Source organism: Aethalodelphis obliquidens, unplaced genomic scaffold (genome assembly GCF_003676395.1).
Source record: "Aethalodelphis obliquidens isolate GAN/ISIS:26980383/991018 unplaced genomic scaffold, ASM367639v1 scaffold5, whole genome shotgun sequence".
NCBI classification, from domain to species: Eukaryota; Metazoa; Chordata; class Mammalia; order Artiodactyla; family Delphinidae; genus Aethalodelphis; species Aethalodelphis obliquidens.
Genome location: NW_020837949.1, coordinates 46915740 through 46934409, shown reverse-complemented (window position 1 = coordinate 46934409; position 18670 = coordinate 46915740). Strand labels below are relative to the sequence as shown.

At 43.8% G+C, this 18670-nt stretch overlaps 1 protein-coding gene across 1 annotated transcript in view; it reads right to left on the bottom strand.

Moving 5' to 3' along the window:
• Positions 1-17214, bottom strand: part of TRIL (TLR4 interactor with leucine rich repeats) — an 87228-nt gene extending 70014 nt beyond the window's left edge. Inside the window, exons 1-2 of the mRNA XM_027102310.1 lie at positions 13905-17214; positions 379-484 (exon numbers count right to left, since the gene is read on the bottom strand). Of these exons, the coding sequence (XP_026958111.1) occupies positions 13905-16337 (2433 nt within the window). The 5' untranslated portion in view covers positions 16338-17214 and the 3' untranslated portion in view covers positions 379-484. The remainder of the gene's footprint in view (positions 1-378; positions 485-13904) is intronic.
• Between the last annotated feature and the right edge of the window lie 1456 nt (positions 17215-18670).

Below are 18670 nucleotides of genomic sequence, written 5' to 3'. Positions count from 1 at the left end.
TAGGACTAATGCTTAAAATTAAAAAAAAAAAAAAATCCACCAGCTTTTATTGAGAAACTACTATGTGAAATGCACCATATTAGATGATAGGAATACCAACATAAATAAGACACAATTACAGATTTATTCTAAGCAACATGAAATCTGTACATAGTACACAAAGGGAAGAAATGTATGTTAAATTTCCCAAATGTTCACTGTTTGAGAACTATGCTCCTATATTAAAGGTAGAAAAAGTAGAATCATATGGTACCCTGAGTCAAATATACCATCTTAGAGCACCCATCAGTTTTCAACCATTGCTATATAAATGGACATTTGGATGGAATTACAGCTATTAAATGACTTGCCCCGATACACCGAGTGTATATGACTTACGTGAACAGTCTGGCATGTGTGTCTCAGTGGGAAAGGTTGAATAGCTGCCTTGCAGCACTCGTTAATAAGCAGGTATCCAGGAACTCTACTTTAAGCTCGCCAGGCTCTGTGGAGACACAAAGAGAAATGCAAGATGGGATTTTTGTCCTAAGGGAGCTCACAAACCAGTGGAAAGAACTAACCTCACAGCATAAGACAGTGACCCACCCATGTCAAGACAGAAGGAAGCGATTGTGGCTGTGAGATGGACTACCCGTCTCTCATTAAATATTTACAGATGAATAATGTAACTCTGGGTATTGTCCTTGACGTATAGTACAGATTAAGAAAAAGAGGCATAAATAAAGGCCAAACTACTTACAGATGATTTTTAAAGTGTTGTATTACGGAAGAAAAGAAATGTTTGCAGTGAACCTTGAGAACAATCCCCTGATGTTTTATCAGTTGTCCTGTGTGCATGCAAGGCCCCAGAGCGTCAGGATTGACAGCTAGGACTCGAGCCAGCCTGGCTTCCAATCGAGACTCAAACACCTCCCCACTCAGGGATCTTGGTCTGAACGTATAACTTCTCTGTTCCTCCATCTCTTCACCTCTAACGTGAGGAGAGTAATGGTACCTACCTCAGAGAGTTACTGTGAGGACTGAATGAATCAGTGTAGGGAAAGCTCTTAAAATAGTGCCTGAAACAAAACTAAACGCCCTCTGTCCCCAAATAGTCAATACTCGAGTCTTACATACTCGCTTTATGCAACACTCACTTTAAGTCTTTACATACAGGAAATAAGACAGATATAAAACCATATAGCACGGGGAGATCAGCTTGGTGCTTTGTGACCACCTAGAGGGGTGGGATAGGGAGGGTGGGAGGGAGATGCAAGAGGGAGGGGATATGGGGATATATGTATATGTATAGCTGATTCACTTTGTTATAAAGCAGAAACTAATACACTACTGTAAAGCAATTATACTCCAATAAAGATGTCAAAAAAAAAAAAAAAAGATTTAGACAGGAGAGTCTGGAAGGCAAAAAACGGAGAGTGCATTGCATCTTAAACCAGACAGCTGCTGGATACTGGAGTTAGCTCTTAGAAAAGAGCTCAGTGAAAATAACTGAAGACGGAAGACTAAGTGCCTTTTGGACCTTGCCTAGTTGCTGTTACTGTGTAGCACTTTGGAAGAAAAATATTGTGAAAATTTACTAAATAAAAAAAGCTTTGGCAATGTAAAAAAAAACAAAGATAAAAATCTCAAATAGAGCATCTCCCTTCTGTAAGATATTCCACGTTGTCAGTTAATAATAGGCAATATTAAAACTAAGTTTTTTTTTATTTTCTCTGTGACAATGAGCTATTTTTTGTCTATCTAAAATTTTGAGATCTGGTGATTATTACACAGTATCAGGTTTGCACAATCCTTGCCAGGAGTGGGGCATCTGTGGATTATTCCACTAAACAAGAATCCTACTGTATATAATTCTTTGTGTTCCTTCTCCATCAGTTTGGTTTCAGGTTAAGTATTTGTTTAGAGTCCAATGTGAACAATAGAAAGGCACTGGCTTTTACAAGACAGGCCTTCTTCCTAAGCAAATGAAGTATATAGTAAAATGTCTAATTGAGAATTCATGATACCATGATTGATGATGTTCTCAAGTTGACACTGAAAGCCCCAAACATAGGGCTTTAAAAAGTACACAACTCTTCACTCTCCTTCACTTGAACTCTTTCCGATGCTACCTGCATGTAATCCAATTCATAGAGCTGTTCATTTCAAAAGAAATCTCACATTAATCTTATTTGGAAAGGAGTCTCCATGTTTTATATAACGTTGGGGGGTTAAGAGTTAAGTAAAAATAAAACATATTCCTGGGTGCTAATTTGCATTATATTAACATAAATTATTACACAAACTTAACTTAAAAACATCCAGGTGTATAAAATCTCCAAAAACACAGTCTGTCAAATCAAGGAAATTTCTTATTTACTACACATAATAAATGCTTCTGAAAATAAACAATTTAAAAAATCAAGGTTAAACATGCTGTTTGACAAATAAATCTGCATATGACTGAATAAATTTGAAGTCTGTGGTACACTAATAGCAACAAGAAAATCCAAACTCAGCTCAAATACTGACTTAGTTGATTCAATTCTTCACTGGTATAGCCTAACAGAAGAAGAGTTGTATCCACTTCTGGGCATAAATACTGTTTGTCTCCGTCTTGCATAGTCTTCTGACATGACGTCTAGCATTCATTTATAAGACTTATAAAGCTCAGAAGAAGAAAGCATGATAAAACAGCCTATTGCTTAAATATAAAGCAATCAATAAAACTAGACTCAGATGCCTAGATGTTGAAACTATTAGACAGAGACTTTACTACAACTAAGAATTAACATATTAAAAGATCTAGTGGAAAGTTACACGACACAAATGAACAGACATGGAATTTCAACAGAGAGGAACATTTTTAAAAAGAAACCAGGGCTTCCCTGGTGGCACAGTGGTTAAGAATCCGCCTGCCAATGCAGGAGACACGGGTTCGAGCCCTGGTCTGGGAAGATCCCACATGCCATGGAGCAACTAAGCCCATGTGCCACAACTACTGAAGCCCGCATGCCCTAGAGCCCGTGCTCCGCTACAAGAGAAGCCACCGCAATGAGAAGTCTGCACACCACAGTGAAGAGTACCCCACTCGCCGCAACTAGAGAAAGCCCGTGTGCAGCAATGAAGACCCAGTGCAGACAAAAATACATACATACATACATACATTAATTAATTTTAAAAAGCATTTATTAAAAACAAAAGAAACCAAAGAAAATGCTAGGGAAATAAAAAGGTATCAGGGATGAGTAATTCCTTGAAGGGCTAATTAGCAGACTAGAACCAGTTGGAAAAAGATTAGTAAACTTAAGGATAGGCCAATAGAGATTATCTAAACTGAATTACAAAGATTTTAAACATGTAAAAGAAAAAGGAGTACAGAATATCCAAAAGGTACATAGGACAATAATAAGTGGTCTAACATACATGTAATTAGATTTCCAGGTAAAAGAGAGAAGGAAACCAGAGCAGAAGAAATATTTGAAAAACTATTTCAAATGGCTAAGAATTTCCTAAAACTACTGAAAGACAACCACAGATGCAAGAAGCTCAAAGAGACCTAAGCAGTTTGAACAATGTTTAAAACACATGGACACATCACAAGCACACTGCTGAAAGACAACTTAAAGAGAAAAATCTTGAATGCAGCTAGAACAAAGACAGACATTATATAGAGAAACCAATGTAATTAGAGCAGACCCCTTGCCAAAAGCTAAGCAAGCTAGAAGACAATAGAGAAACATTTCTAAAGTACTGAAAGAAAAAAAAGTCAATGAAGAAATCTCTACACCCCCAAAGAAATATCTCAGAAAATAAAGACATTTTCTGAAAACAAAAGACAAGATAATTCATTGCCAACAGAACTACAAGAAATGTTAAAGGAAGTTCTTCAGGTAGAAGGAAACTGGGACTTACTCTCATAATTATAGAGTACCAGAAATGATTTTTTAAAATAAGAATATATGTATGTATTATAAAACATATAATGTTATATATAAGTACATATATTATTTTATATAAACATATATATAATTTCCCCCAAAGAAAACTGAACTGGCTATATTTTTAGCAAGGATAAAGAGAGACATTACATAATGCAAAGGGTTTGTTAGATAATAAGAAAAAACAATCCAAAATAGAGCTTCAAAATACACAAAAACAATTGAGATAACTGAAAGGAACAGACAAATCCACATTATATTGGAGACTTCAACATTTCCTTCTCAGTAATAGAGCAGATAGACAAAAGAAATCAGCAACGAAATAGAAGAGCTGAACAATACTATCAACCAGCCGTATTTACTTTACATTTATTAGATACTTTACATAAAATAGCAGAATATATATTCTTTTCATGTGCACATGGAACGTTTATCAATATAGAAAATATTCTGGGCCATAAAACAAATTTTGACAAGTGTAAAAGAACTGAAATCTCTGACCACAAAGGAATCAAACTAGAAATCAACAACAGAATGATATCTGGAAGATCTCCAAATATTTGGAAATTAAACAACACACTTCTCAGGAGAAGCCATAATGGAAATCAGAAAATATTTTCAGTTGAATCAAAATTGAAATACAACATAACAAAATTTGTGGGGAAACTGATAGCCTTTATAGTACTAAATGACTATATTAGTAGAACAAAAAAGGTCACAATGATCTAAAGTTTTTACATTAAGCAACTAGAAAAAGAAGAGATCCAAAGCAAGGAGAAAGTTGAGAATGATGATGACGATAAGAGCATAAATCAATAAAACTGAAAAACAATAGTCAATGACATCAAAAGCTGACTCTTTGTAAAGATCAATAAAATTGACAAACCTTTAGCCAAACCGAAAAGGAGAAGACACAAATTTCCAATATCCAAAATGAAATAGGGGACATCACTATAGATTCTACTGATATTAAACGAATAATAGGAGAATAGTCTAAACAGCTTTATGCCAATAAATTTGATAACTTTGATGAGATGGGCAAATTCCTTGAAAGACATAAATGACCAAAGCTTATTCAATAATATTAGATAATCTGAAGAGTCCTATATCTATTTAAGAAATTTAATTCGTCGTTAAAAACCTTCCCACAAAGAAAACTTCAGGCAAAGAAGTGAACCACCAACATTTAAGGAAGAAATAATGCATATTCTACACAAGCTCTTTCAGAAAATAGAAATGGAAGAAACGGTGCTCACTTTATGGAGCTAGCATTGCTCTGGCACCAAAACCAGACACAGACATTACAAGAAAAGAAAACTAGAAACAAATACTCATTATGAACATAAATGAAAAAATTCTTCTTTACAAAACATGGAGAAGTTGAAACTAGCAATACATAAAAATGATAACATATCATGACTAAGTGGGATTCATCCTAGAAATCTGTGATTGGTTCAGCTCAAATATAATCAACGTTAATTCACCATATCCACAAACTAAAAAGGAAAATAATATGATCATTTCAATAATGGAGAAAAAGCAACTGACAAAACTCAACATACTTTCATGATAAAAACTCAGCAAACTAACTTCCTCATTCTGATAAAGGGAATCTGTTAATATATAAAATCTTGAGCTGACATCATACTTAATGTCAGTGATTGACTGTTTTCTCCCTAAGGTTAGCAATGAGTCAAGAAAACCTTATCTCACCACCTCTATTCAACATTGGGTTGCTGTTTCTTTTTTTTTTTTTTTTTGCGGTACTCAGGCCTCTCACTGTTGTGTCCTCTCCCATTGCCGAGCACAGGTTCCGGACGCGCAGGCTCAGCGGCCATGGCTCACGGGCCCAGCTGCTCCGCGGCACGTGGGATCCTCCCGGACCGGGGCACGAACCCGTGTCCCCTGCATCGGCAGGCCGACTCTCAACCACTGCGCCACCAGGGAAGCCCTAAAAACCAATTTGATTTCTATATGCTAGAAATGGACACCTGGGAATTGAAGTTTTTTAAAAGTACCATTTACAAAAGTATCAAAAATGTGAAATACTTAGAGATAGAGCTGACAATATAGGTGCAAGGTTTGCAGGCTGAAATTATAAAACATTTGTTAGAGAAATTTAAAAGAACAAACTGAATTGAGAGATATACTGTATTCACAGATCAAGAGTCAGTATTAAGATGTCAATTATCACCAGCTGATCTATAAATTTAAGGCAATCCAAATCAAAATCCCACCAGGCTTTTAAACTTTTTTTGGTTGCAATAACAAGCTGATTCTAAAATTTTTATGGAAAATTAAAAAAGCTAAACAGCCAAAATCAACTTTGATAAAGGAGAAAATCTGGATGATTCACACAACTTGATTTTGAGAAAATTTGGTATTGGCACAAAGACAGACGTATAGATCAACGGATCAGAATAGAGTGTCAAGAAACAGACCCACACGTAGGGCCAACAGATTGTTTTCAACAAAGTTGCAGAGATTCTTCAATAGAGAAAGTATTGTTTCTTCAACAAAAGTTGCTGGACCAGTAGATATACCTATGCAAAAAAAAAAAAAGTTATGGGCTTCCCTGGTGGCGCGGTGGTTGAGAGTCCGCTTGCCGATGCAGGGGACACGGGTTCGTGCCCCGGTCCGGGAAGATCCCACGTGCCGCGGAGCGGCTGGGCCCGTGAGCCATGGCCGCTGAGCCTGCGTGTCCGGAGCCTGTGCTCCGCAACGGGAGAGGCCCCAACAGTAAGAGGCCCGCCTACCACCAAAAAAAAAAAAAAAAAAAGTTAACTTTGCTGGATTCATACCTCACACCATATAAAAATCAATTTGAAATGGATTACAGTCCTAAATGTAAAGAAAAACACCGCTAGGAAAATGAAAAGGTAAACCACAGACTGGGAGAAAATATTTGCATAACATATATTTGACAAGGGACTTGTATCCAAAACACATATTCTTATAACCTCATAAGAATACAAAGAACCCAATAAAAAACAAAAGATCTGAACAAACACTTCCCCAAAGATACACAAGTGGCAAATACTTACATGAAAAGATTCTCAATATCATCAGTCATTAGGGAAATACAAATTAAACCAAATAAAAGAATACTACACACCTAATAGAATGGCTTTATTGAAACAGGGAAAAACCAAGTGCTGAGAAGTGTGAAAAACAACGTGAAATTTCATACATTGCTGGTGGGAATGCAAAATGGCAGAGAGCAACTTTGGAAAACAGTTTGGCATTTTCTTATAAAGTTAAACACACACTTACCAAACATCCTAGCAATCCCACTCCTAGAATCTACTAAAGAGAAATGAAACACATTTCCATACCAAGACTTGTATGCAAACGTTTTAGCTGCTTTGTTCATAACAGCACCAAATGAAAACAACTCAAATATCCATTAATTTGCAAATAGATAAACAAAGTGTGGTACCTCCACACAATGGAATACTACTCAGCAGCGGAAAGGAATGAACTTCTGATTCACACAATAAAATGGATGTATCTTAAAGCATTATGATGAGAGGAAAAGGCAGGCACAAAATGCAACATACTGGATGATTGCATATATATGCAATTATAGAACGGGCAAAACTATAGGGACAGAAATCAAATCTGTAATTGCCCATGGCTGGAGTCAGGGGGAAGGGGATTGACTAAAAAGGAACTTTTTGTGTCGATGGAAATGCTTTATATCTTGATTGGGGTGGTAGCTACAGGACTGTATGCATTTGTGAAAACGAATGGAACTGTACTCAAAAAGGGTAAATTGAACTCTACGTAAATTATACCTCAATAAACGTTACTTTAAAAAAAAGAAAACAAAATTGAAAAATGGAAAGAGAGGGAGAGAAAGAAAAGAAGAGAGAATAACATGACAACGAAATGCAATGCATGATTCTACGTTGATCCAAGGGGATAATAGCTAAGAAGGGCATTATTATGACAAATGACAAATTTTGAATATGGAATGTAGATTTGACAATAGCATTTTATGAGTGTTAACTTTTCTGATCTTGATAATTGTACTATGGTTATAATGAGTGACACCAACAAGGTATAAGAAAGAACAGCCTAAACAGAATTAAGCACAAGGCAAAAATAAACAGAAATTGGTGTGTGTGTGTGTGTGTGTGTGTGTGTGTGTGTCTCCAGCAATCACAATGGAAATAGAAAAAGCATACAACCAAACAAGGTGTGTGAAAGCACTAAGAGCACATAAATGAGATCTTCCAAGAAGCAAACTATATTCTTCTCAGAGCAAGTCACCCTTTTCCTTGGCACAAAGAGTGTCAGAAAGTCTTTCAAAAGAGATGGGAAGCAGAGGTCAACACCTTCTGAAAAGTGGTTCCAGAGCAGGTGGGGTCAGGGATATACTTAGCCCAGGGATGTACTTAGCCCTTTTTTCTTTGTGGAGCCGTTCCTGAGAATTGGGGAAGTAGTAAGTGTGCAAAGGTAAGAAAAGACACACAAATAGGTACAGTTTAAATGTATGATAAGCAGTCCTAAAGAAGAAATATAGAGATTCTGCACATGTAGCAAGGGAGCAAAACACTTCAGAGAGAATAACTAGAAAATATCAAACTAAAATTGTTTTAAAAGAAACCCTTCCCACTTCCAGCCTCAACACACACACCCAAAGCCACCATCATCAACAATACAACCACATGATGTGGTTACCATTTAAAAGACAAAAGATTGCTAAAAATAAAACTACTATATGATCCAGCTACCCACTTCTGGGTATTTATTCAAAGAAAACAAAAACACTAACTTGAAAAGATACCTGCACCCCCAATATTCATGGCAGCATTATTTACAGTAGCCAAGATATGGAAACAACCTAAGTCTCCATCAACAGATTAATGGATAAAGAAGATGTGGTATATATATATATATATATATATATATACACATACACAATGGAATATTACTTAGCCATAAAAAGAAGGGAATCTTCTTAGTGCCAAATTTTTTGCATTTTCCTGCTTTTTGTTGGCAATTTTGCTGTTTAAAAGGGCTCCCAAGCACAGTGCAGAAGTGCAGGCTAATGTCCCTAAGTGCAGAAAGGCTGTGACGTGTCTTAGGGGGAAAACACACAAGTTAGATACACTTCCTTCAGGCACAAGTTATGGTGCTGTTGGGCATGAGTTCAATGTTAATAAATTAATTATATATATTAAATAAGGTGTCTTTAAACAGAAACACACATAATATAAGGGTATATATTGATAGGTTGATGAAAATGGTGTGACCAGAGGCTCACAGGAACCTAACCCTGAATTTCTCCTGGGAGCAATGGTTCAGTATTTGCTAATTCAATGTTTGCTGTGACCTTATACAACATAACTTCTGTGAATGAGGAGAACTGACTGTTAGAAGGACACATATCCAACTCACAGTGGTAGTTACTTTAGAAGACAGAGTGTGCGGAAGGAAATCAGGGGTTTTGTCAATAAAGACATTTATTAAGGCTGAAAACAAACATTGCAAAATGTTAACTGTCATTGAGTGGTGCTAATATGGGTGTTTGTTATTATTTGCACTCAGTTTAATTTCCTAAAATAAAAATCCTTAGAAAGACACAATTGAGAAAGAAAGGAAATAAGAGGGTGGTCACCATTAAAAGTATGTCTGCACATGGTACAGTGTACATATACTAAGAGTTAAGTATACAGTCAGCTGTAGGGTAAGCATTACTTCATCAAAAACTGTAACTTGGAAAGGTGAATAACTGCTACTTGGCTACAGCTGGTCTAAACATACAACAGTGCTGCCTGTCTCAGCATTAACTATGGCACAGAGCTAGCATTTATAAAACTTTGGTGAGTTTGAAAGAAATGTTATGAAGTTACACAGCCAGGAGATGCTGTTGCTTGCAATGTTGGCACATGACAATTTACTCCTCTAGTGTCCGATGCCAGTTCACAGCCAAATTACAAAGCCACGTTTCTGTGTCCATACGGAATCACACTGCCTGGAGCTTAAAATCTCTCAAACATATGTAATGGGATATTTTGGTAGTCTGCCTCAAGTTAAAGCAACCAGGGTTCAGGAAGCTACATTTTTTCCTAATTATTTCAGTAGTCAATATAAGTAAGTATAATCTCCAAATACTTCAGTCTCCCGTGCAAAATGAGAAGAACACTATTTGCCACATGATAGAGAAGGACGAAGTGACCTGAAATCCCTAGGAAAAAAGCACTTGTGTGTGCAAAGTATCCTTCTGAGTAAACTAAGAGTAAAAGGACACTTGGAAATGTTATCACTAAATTAACAGGAAGAGGGGCCCTATGTAAGCAAGACCATTTACACAGCCTTAGTTCCTATCTAAAGGAAGAATTAACTTACGCCAACAGTTTACTAAACATAGGAAAGTTTGCTCAAGTAGTAGCATATTCACTTCCTTTTTTTAAGTAATGAGAAAGTATTTCAAGAGCTATCCTTCCACACTAAATTATAGAAGAGCCTCAATTAAACAAAACAAGGGGAAGGGAGAGGCACCTTAATCTCATTACATGAATCTTCTAATTGGTTAGGGCAGAATGCCTTGTCCGTGAAACTTCTAAAATGTATCATACAACTGTCATGCTACCAATAATACATCTAATATTTATTGAACACTTGCCCTGTAACCGGTGCTAACACTTTTTACCCATTTATTCCTTAAAATTGCACTATGGAGTCAGGACCCAGGATTCCCATTTTACTGCTGCAGAAGCTAAGGCACAAAGAGATTAAGTAAATGAAAAGAATGCAATCTCAGATGACTTAAAATTCTTTCACCACTTTAAAATCATTCTGAACCTTAGTGATGTTATAATTCTCTGAGATGATGAAGATATGAGGCTGGGTAGGAATCTGTCTTCATCCCGGGTCATGGTCTGGAAGTTTGAATACATTTCTGACATGAGAATGCTTCATTATCACTTATCCCCAACTCTCAGAGGCAAAGGGGGGAGTGGTTAAGTACAAACACCAGGTAATCCAGTGTCTATTGTAATAGTTTCTTAATATACAGTAGCTGCCCATGTTACTGTACTTCTGGTGAAAACCAGGTGTTTGGCAAATCAGTGAAGGTGGTCTGATCACACGCTAATTATTACCTGGCAGCATCACAAAACGATCTGCCCTCATGAAAGCAATAATCTTACTGGCTGAGCCGAGGACCCCAACACATTCCAGACTGTGTCAATGGCTCTTTAATTGAACACTCCTACCTCTTACAAAGTTTATTCTTTTTTTCTTTAGGAGTTTTATTTTTCATGTACTTCGTAATGGCAAAGATGGCCTCCAGTTCAAGGTAATTCCTTCTCATTGACCATGAGAGTCAAAGGGCTTGACTTCTAATTCAGTGTCCTTTAAACAGCTGAATCCTGCTGAGACCCATCATTTTGCTGTCACTGGTGTTTTAACAGCATTTTCACACCACAGCTGACCACCTGCTTTTAGAGTCATCTCATTGTTTCTTTGGCTAGAAGGTCACACAGCATTTCTTAAAAATTAAGTCCACACTCTACTGTGGAAATGGAAATTAAAAGAGTGAAAGAGGAAAGACTTCCAGCTTATGTTTCATTTTCTTTGATGAAAACTGCTGTAGAAAAATGCAGTGTACCATTACGAAGGGTATAAAATATTGGAAACTCCAACAAGAAAACATCTCCATTAGTAAGTGGGTTTATTGACATAACTGAACATAACAATGTATAACATTTATTCATTTCCCACTGAAAGACTTTCCAGTGAAAGTGTTTTTACATGGATTTAGGCATTAAGCATTTTCAGTGATTTTTGCAGTTGAAAGGGTAGGTGGTGGGAAGAACCAGAGGTCTTGTTCAGACTTTCAATGGGACTCACTTTATTACACTACTGTGTAAAAGCAAGAGCTAAGAAATGCAATTGCTTTCTGAATGAAAAAGCTAGGAGTACAAAAGGTGCAAGATAACCAAAAGGCTGCACATAAGAGCAAACAACTACACTTCTCCCAAGTACCAATACGCTTGGAATCTGAAGCAAGCCCTGGCAGCAAACTAAGAATAACAGCCTATTTCCTGTGGTTTATTAAGTTTGGACCCCACAGATAAGACTGCCAGAAAAACAGCTGTACTTTAAATGGTCTGGACATTTACTCATCTGAACATAAACAAAGATCAGCTCATTTAAATCCCTGTGTCCCGACTCAGCTGTTGGGACGACGGCAGGCCTGGCTCAGTGGAGGCCAAACATAAAAGGAGTGGAATGGGGTTGAAGGATCCCTGGACTATGATAGATTCCCTGAGTCTTCAGGACCCTCGGGGGCTTAAGGCCCTAAACAGAAGATTCACTGTTAGCCTTAGCACCTTTGCAGTGGCCTCCCCGGCACCCCACTGCCAATGAATCTACAACCACGGTGAATACAACCATCCTGTACATCTTCCAAGTGACTGCGTTTTTTGACCACACACAAAATTATTAATGTAAACCAAAGCACTACATTTAGTGATAAACATCTACTTCATAAATATCAGGGAATGAAAGTATCCCAAACAGCTGAAAACAACTGAACAAATAAAGGAGCCTAACCCTAAGTTTAAAACAAAAACATTTAAAAGAAATACTGCAATTATTAACTAAAAGATAAGATTTAATAACATGGAAAAAAAACACTGGGTAATGGAGGGATTCATTTGCAAAATATATAATTATTTCACAGTGAGGTTTAAGTACTCATAATCTTCTGGTTTTAGTAGAAACATACAACCACCGATGTACATTTTTTCACATTTTCCCCCTCTACTCTTTCATATAAAGACAATAACATGATCAAACATTATACTATCAATTGCAAGTCACCTTTTGCTCACTTCCTATTAGGAAATTACCTTGATCACTTAACTGTGCAACTCAAGAGAAGTAGGGCACAGTCGACTGCGTGTCACTGATGAAAACGTGAGAGGTACCACATCACATTTATTCCAATCTGGACAGGTTGTCAGAGATGTGGTAAGTGAACTAGAACACTGCCATTCCCTATGGGGTCATCGGTTATGTACACGTTACATTCTTCTATCGAGTCTGGCATTGACATTTCCTTTTCCACACATAGGTTTAAAAAAATAAAATTAAAAAGCCACAGGAGCAACCCTGACAGAGAAGTCTTGCATGCAGCCTTCTCCTGAGAAACTATGTAATCTTAGTTAACCCCAAGGTCAGCAAAAGTTTTTGTGGTGTTAATGTTAAAAGGAAAATAGTTGAACTGCCCGGCTCAACTAAAATAGTCCTTGAGTTTATTGGTCAGTGTGTTAAATGTTAGAGCTCTTCACATTGTTGAAAAAGAAAAATAGCGTCTCTAATTATTTAAACATTAAGTTTTCCTGAATGTGCTATCAACCAACAAAGAGTTCCTCTGCGAGTGTTAAACTTTACCACCTGTTTACAACATCACCCTTCTTGGCCGAGACCACCAGGCCAGGGGAGTCAGTTGCCAAGCCTCCTTTGTAATGGTAATAAGTTCTTTTTTCCTTAAATAGAAACAAAACTCCTCTGTTTGACACTGAACAAACAAAAAAAGCATGCATCCAAATCTCTTTCTGGTCACGTAGGGAGCAAGGAGCACCCTTTTCTATCCCAAAGGGGGCCAGCCTACTGCATTACAATGCCAAAAAAAACCCCCCAAAACATCCATTCTCATAGCTGCACCAATGTCTGCACGTTAAGAAGGCCTCCTACCTCTGGACCCCACCATCCATTTGTCCCCTACTCTTGCTCTTGACCACCAATACCATCCATTTACTTCACAAGTGAGCACTGGGATTGGAAGGTGGTGCAGAATTAGCCATCTGTCCCCTTTGGCCTCTCTGGCAAGCGCACAGAAGGGGGAAAAGAGGTCGGATAAAATGAGATCTTCCCCTGAGGGGGGCTGCGGGGGCCCGCGGAGAGGTGGCTCCCCTCCTCAAGGCCAGTGAGATGGTCTCCACACCCCTGGAGGCCCGGATCTACCTAGTCGGCAAATCGCTGCAGGAGATGGTCCTCCCGCCTCAGGCTGCCGCCCGCGCCGCCGCCCCCGCTGTCCATGAAGCGGTCGCACGGGAACTCGATGAGGTCCGCCTCGCTGAGTGCGCACACGGTGGTGCGCGGCCGGTGCGACTGGAAGCCAGAGAAGTCGGCAGACACGCCGGTGCCCATGGAGCGCAGGGGCCGTCGGGTAGAGTACATGTGGCGAACGTGGACGGGGGCCCCGCCCTTCCGCCTGGCCCGCAGCTTCCTACGCAGCCAGCGCGACGCCCAGGCCGCCAAGGCCAGGAGTACCAGCAGTGCGTTGACGGCCAGCAGGGCCAAGGTCAGCAGTTGGTAGTCGACGCTGCTCTGGCTCCCAGGCTCCGGCAGGGTGACCAGCCCCGCGCAGTGGTCCCGGGGAGCCACCGGGCAGACCCGGTCGCCTAGCACGCCCTCCACGCACACCAGGTAGGGGGTGTCTGCCCGCAGCTCGCGAAGCGTGGCCGAGTCGCTGCGCTCAGGCAGGTAGACGAAGCGGTGGAATTTAGGCTGCTGGCCAAAGCGGTCGAAGAGTAGGCGGAAGCGCGCGCCGCCCAGCGTCCGGGGACTGCGGTGCTCGCGCACCGCCCAGCGCACCGCGGCGCTGTTGGCGCCCACCGCTTCCACGGTCAGGTTGCACAGGATGAACTTGTTGAAGTCACACGGGTCGGATACCAGCGGCGGCAGGCCGACCCCGCCGTCGGACTGGGCGGTGCTCTCCTGCTGCTGCGCAGCCAGGTGCTGCTTCGCCGCGCGCTGCCAGGGGTCGCCGGCTGGCGCAGAGCCCAGCGTGGCCGTCGGGGTGGGCTCCGTGTGGGCTGGATCCGACGGAGTCGAACGTCCCCGCTCAGGCTTCTCGAGGAGGTCCAGGGGGTGTGGCGCCGGGCCCGCGGCAGCAGCGGCGTTGGAGCTCGGCTGCTGGAGGCCCGGGCCCCGCCGGCTCAGCCTTAGGGCGCTGCGGTTACTCAAAAGCTCCCTGGCGGCCCCATCCCAGGTCACCCCTGGCAGAAATCGACCCCTTTGCTGTGGCTGTGGCTGCGGCGGCGGCTGCTCCGCGAGGGCACCTGCAGGGGGCGCCACCTCCTCCCCCGGGGCTGTGGGTAGGGCATGCCGCTTGCTCTCGGCAGTCGGGGAAACCGAAGGTGAGGGATCTGTGCAAGACCCGTTCTGCAGTTGCTGGTCATCCAGGTAATCCAGGTACTTGCCCCGCAGGGCCGGAGGGTGGCGACACTGCACGAAGACGGTGAGGAGCCGGCCCTGCGAGTGCCAGTCACCCATCCAGCGCTTCAGGTCCCTCAGCCGGCAGTCGCAGGTCCAGCCGTTGCCGTCTAGATCCAACCGATAGAGGGCTGGGCTGGAGGCGAAGATGTCCCCGGAGAGGGCACTGAGCGCATTGTCGCGCAAGCTGAGCTCGCGCAGCCGGCCCAGGTGGCCAAAGATAGTGGGGTGCAGAGCGGACAGCTCATTGCCGCTCAGGTCCAGCGCCTCCAGGCTGTGCAGAGGCTCCAGCAGCGCCACGGGCAGCTGGCTCAGCCGATTGCCCTCCAGGCGCAGCTCGCGCAAGGCCTCCAACCCCCAAAAAGCCTCGGGCGCGAGGTGCGTGAGCTGGTTGCCCCTGAGCGAGAGTAGGCCAAGGCGCGGCAGGTGCTGGAAGACGCGCGGCCCGAGGTGCTGCAGGCTGTTGGCCGAGAGGATGAGGGTGGAGAGAGAGCGCAGCGGTGCGAAGGTGGCCGCGTGGCGTAGGGAGGGCTGCAACTCGTTGGCAGAGAGGTTGAGGAAGCGCAGCTTCCCCAGATGGGCGAAGGCGTTCTTGCCCAGAAAACGGATCCGGTTGGACTCCAGATGTAGGTAGAGCAAGTTACCCAAGGGGGCAAAGACGGCGTCCGGCAGCGCCCCCAGGGCGTTCCCGTCCAGCCGCAGCTTGACCAGGCTCTCCAGTCCCTCGAAGGAGCCTCGGCTGAGGCGGCTGATCTCGTTCCCGTTGGCGTAGAGGATGCGCAGCTTGCGCAGCGGCGCCAGCGTGCCCGGGGCGAGCGCCTGCAGGAGGTTGTTGCCCAGGTAGAGCTCCTCCAGCCGCGAGAGCTTCTCGAAGGTCTTGGGGTGCAGAGAACGGATCTGGTTGTACTGCAGGTCCAGCCGTCTGAGCTGCCCCAGGCGGTGGAAGTCGAAGGCCGTGATGTTGGTTATGAAGTTGCCGCCGAGGCTGTAGGTGAGCACGTCCTGCGGGCTCGGCAGCGAGCTGGTCTTGGGCACGGCGCGGAGCCCCCTGTTGGTGCACAGGAGGTGCTGGGGGTGCTGGCAGTCGCAGCGCTCCGGACACACCGGCTGGGCCCGCGGCGGGAGCGCAAGGCAGCCGCACACCACGAGCAGGAAGCGCAAGGCGCGGGCAGCCTCCATCGCCGCCCGCCCTGCGTTCTGCGGCCCGATCGTCCTCTTGGCCCGCCGGCTCTGTGTCTCCTCTGCATTCCCCTTGGCCTGGCCAGAGTCGCTAAATGGCCTCTTTCGGACTTAGCAGCGCCGTCCAGCCCCTCCTCCGCCCTTTGTCCGGTGGCTGGCCCGGGTCTCTGCAGGCGGGCTTTGCCTGGCCAAGTCAGGCGGCGCAGGGCGCTCCGCGAGCTCCGGGTGCTACTTGTTGCATTTTTGCAGAACTTTCTCCGGGTGCGCGTCGGGGGCGGGGGGGCCGTGGAGGGAGGGAGCAAGACCTGAGCTTTTTGTTTGCAGCTTGAGTCCGGAGAGCTGGATTCCCTGGCACGGATTCTCCCCGCCAGCGGATTCCCCAGCTGCAGGCGGGAGCCCTTCCAAGAGCTCCTCCGGGCGCGGCTTGGCTGCTGCGCCGGGGAGGCTCGGCCCCCGCAGCCCGCGCCTCCTCGCTCCCAGTCCGGGACCGGTAGCGCGGCCTGGGTGGAACAGCCCCGGGAGGAGCCGGGGGTGTGCAGGCTGCGTCCGGAAGGGACCCAAGTCTGCGAGTGGCGAGCAAACCGGGCGGAAATTCGTTCTTCCCACACTCTGCCCCCCGGGGATGCAGGCGGGGGGGTGGGGGGGAAGGAGATGGCGGAGGGAGGACAGACCCCGGTAGGGGGAGGAGGAAACACTAAGTGGCTCCGCGTCTGGTCAACCGGAGCCCGGGACGCCAAGTGAGAAAAGTAGGGATTAAAAACAGCTGTACGAGTCGGACACGCCGGGCTGGGGGCGAGGGTGGATTACCGGGCGAGCAAACGGGATTTGCAGACAGAAACCTTTTTATTTTAGACGAGCACACCAGTCGCTTCGAAGCAATGGGATCGTGAGTCGTTTTATTAGTTTTTAAGACACTTGCTCTTCCAGGTGGCCCCCTGCAAGAAGTTGGGGCAGCACGGAACCTGCCAGCGTTCTACGGGAAGTTTCGGGCAGCAACAAGGCTGGCTGCCAAGAGCTGTCGGTGGGCTACTGTCAGAAGAGGCTAAATCAAGACATCCTGGCTGTTGCGTGCTTGGTTTTTGACATCGTTGTACTGGTGGCCAATAGCCGAGGAGAGGTTCCGCCCCTTCTTAGGGATCTAAACTGAGTAGTTGCTTGGCCCTGCTGTAGGCAAGAGCATGGAGAAAGCTCAGAACTGGTTCTGCCACCGTGAGTCTGTCAGATTTAGGTGATTTAGTCCCATTAATCCTCCTCCAGTCTTAGAGCCCTTGGGGCAGGCTCTGCACGTGTGCATGTATATGTAATAACCTTCACAGACCCTCTGGTAACTGCTACCTGCTGGGCCCTCCCCCTTTATGCCTGGACTTGTGGTGATCTTCAGAAGTTTTGCCCACAATTTTTCAGACCTGGTTTACTTGGGGGAGTCTTAACACCTATTATCAATAGGGAGTGGAGCATTTATTAATGGCTCCATTCAGGGCAGCCCCAGCTGAGAAGGAGAATGGGCAAGGAAGAGCTGTTAATTACTGTTTGTTCCTGCAAGCTACCCCCTACCCTCATCCCAGGGTGTTCAGAAAATGTAATTTTAAGGACCTACTGTGTGGAAAATTAAAGGAGAGAGACATATCCTCACCTCAGGAGGCTGACAATCTAGTGGGGAGGGCAAGACAGGAAAGGTCAAATAACAGTGTAAGGCTGTAGTATGAGAAAGCTGCTGAGATGCAAATGATTTTGAATAATTCCAATGTTCAATGGTGATTAATTGCCTCCTTCAACGATTCATATAGGCAAGTGAATTTAAAGAAAAATGAGACCGTTGGCAGCATAGTCAGTGAACACTTACGGATGAGCAGGGACCTTGGGTCCAGGGAGATGGGGCTGGAGAATGGAAGGTAGGTAGGTAGTGAAATGTCCATTCAGAGCACAGTGCACAGAGCAAGTTTGCTTGTGATTTGTTTTGAGATTTCTAATAAAGGATGAACTTGGGGAACCAAGTATCTTTCTGAACAAGGTGAAAGATGAAGTTGCCCAGGCAGTTTTGTAGTTTGGGTTTTAGTTCTCCTTGTGAGAAACCTCTGAAATCCTTTAGTTCTTGACTCCAGTCCTCCTTATGAAGGTCTGGCTGCCCTAGAGGGTGAGGCCCAAGCTTGTACCGTGTAGCACAATTTCTGATCTGGGCCCCAGAAGCTGCGAGGAGGACCTCAGTCCTTGGTGGCAACAGAGGTCATTCGATTGTTCAGAGGAAAGAATACTAAGAAGCTGCTGGCTTTCAAATTGAGCTACTAGATCTACCTGGGCTGCAGCTATAGCAGCATCTGCTTTTGAGGCCCTAG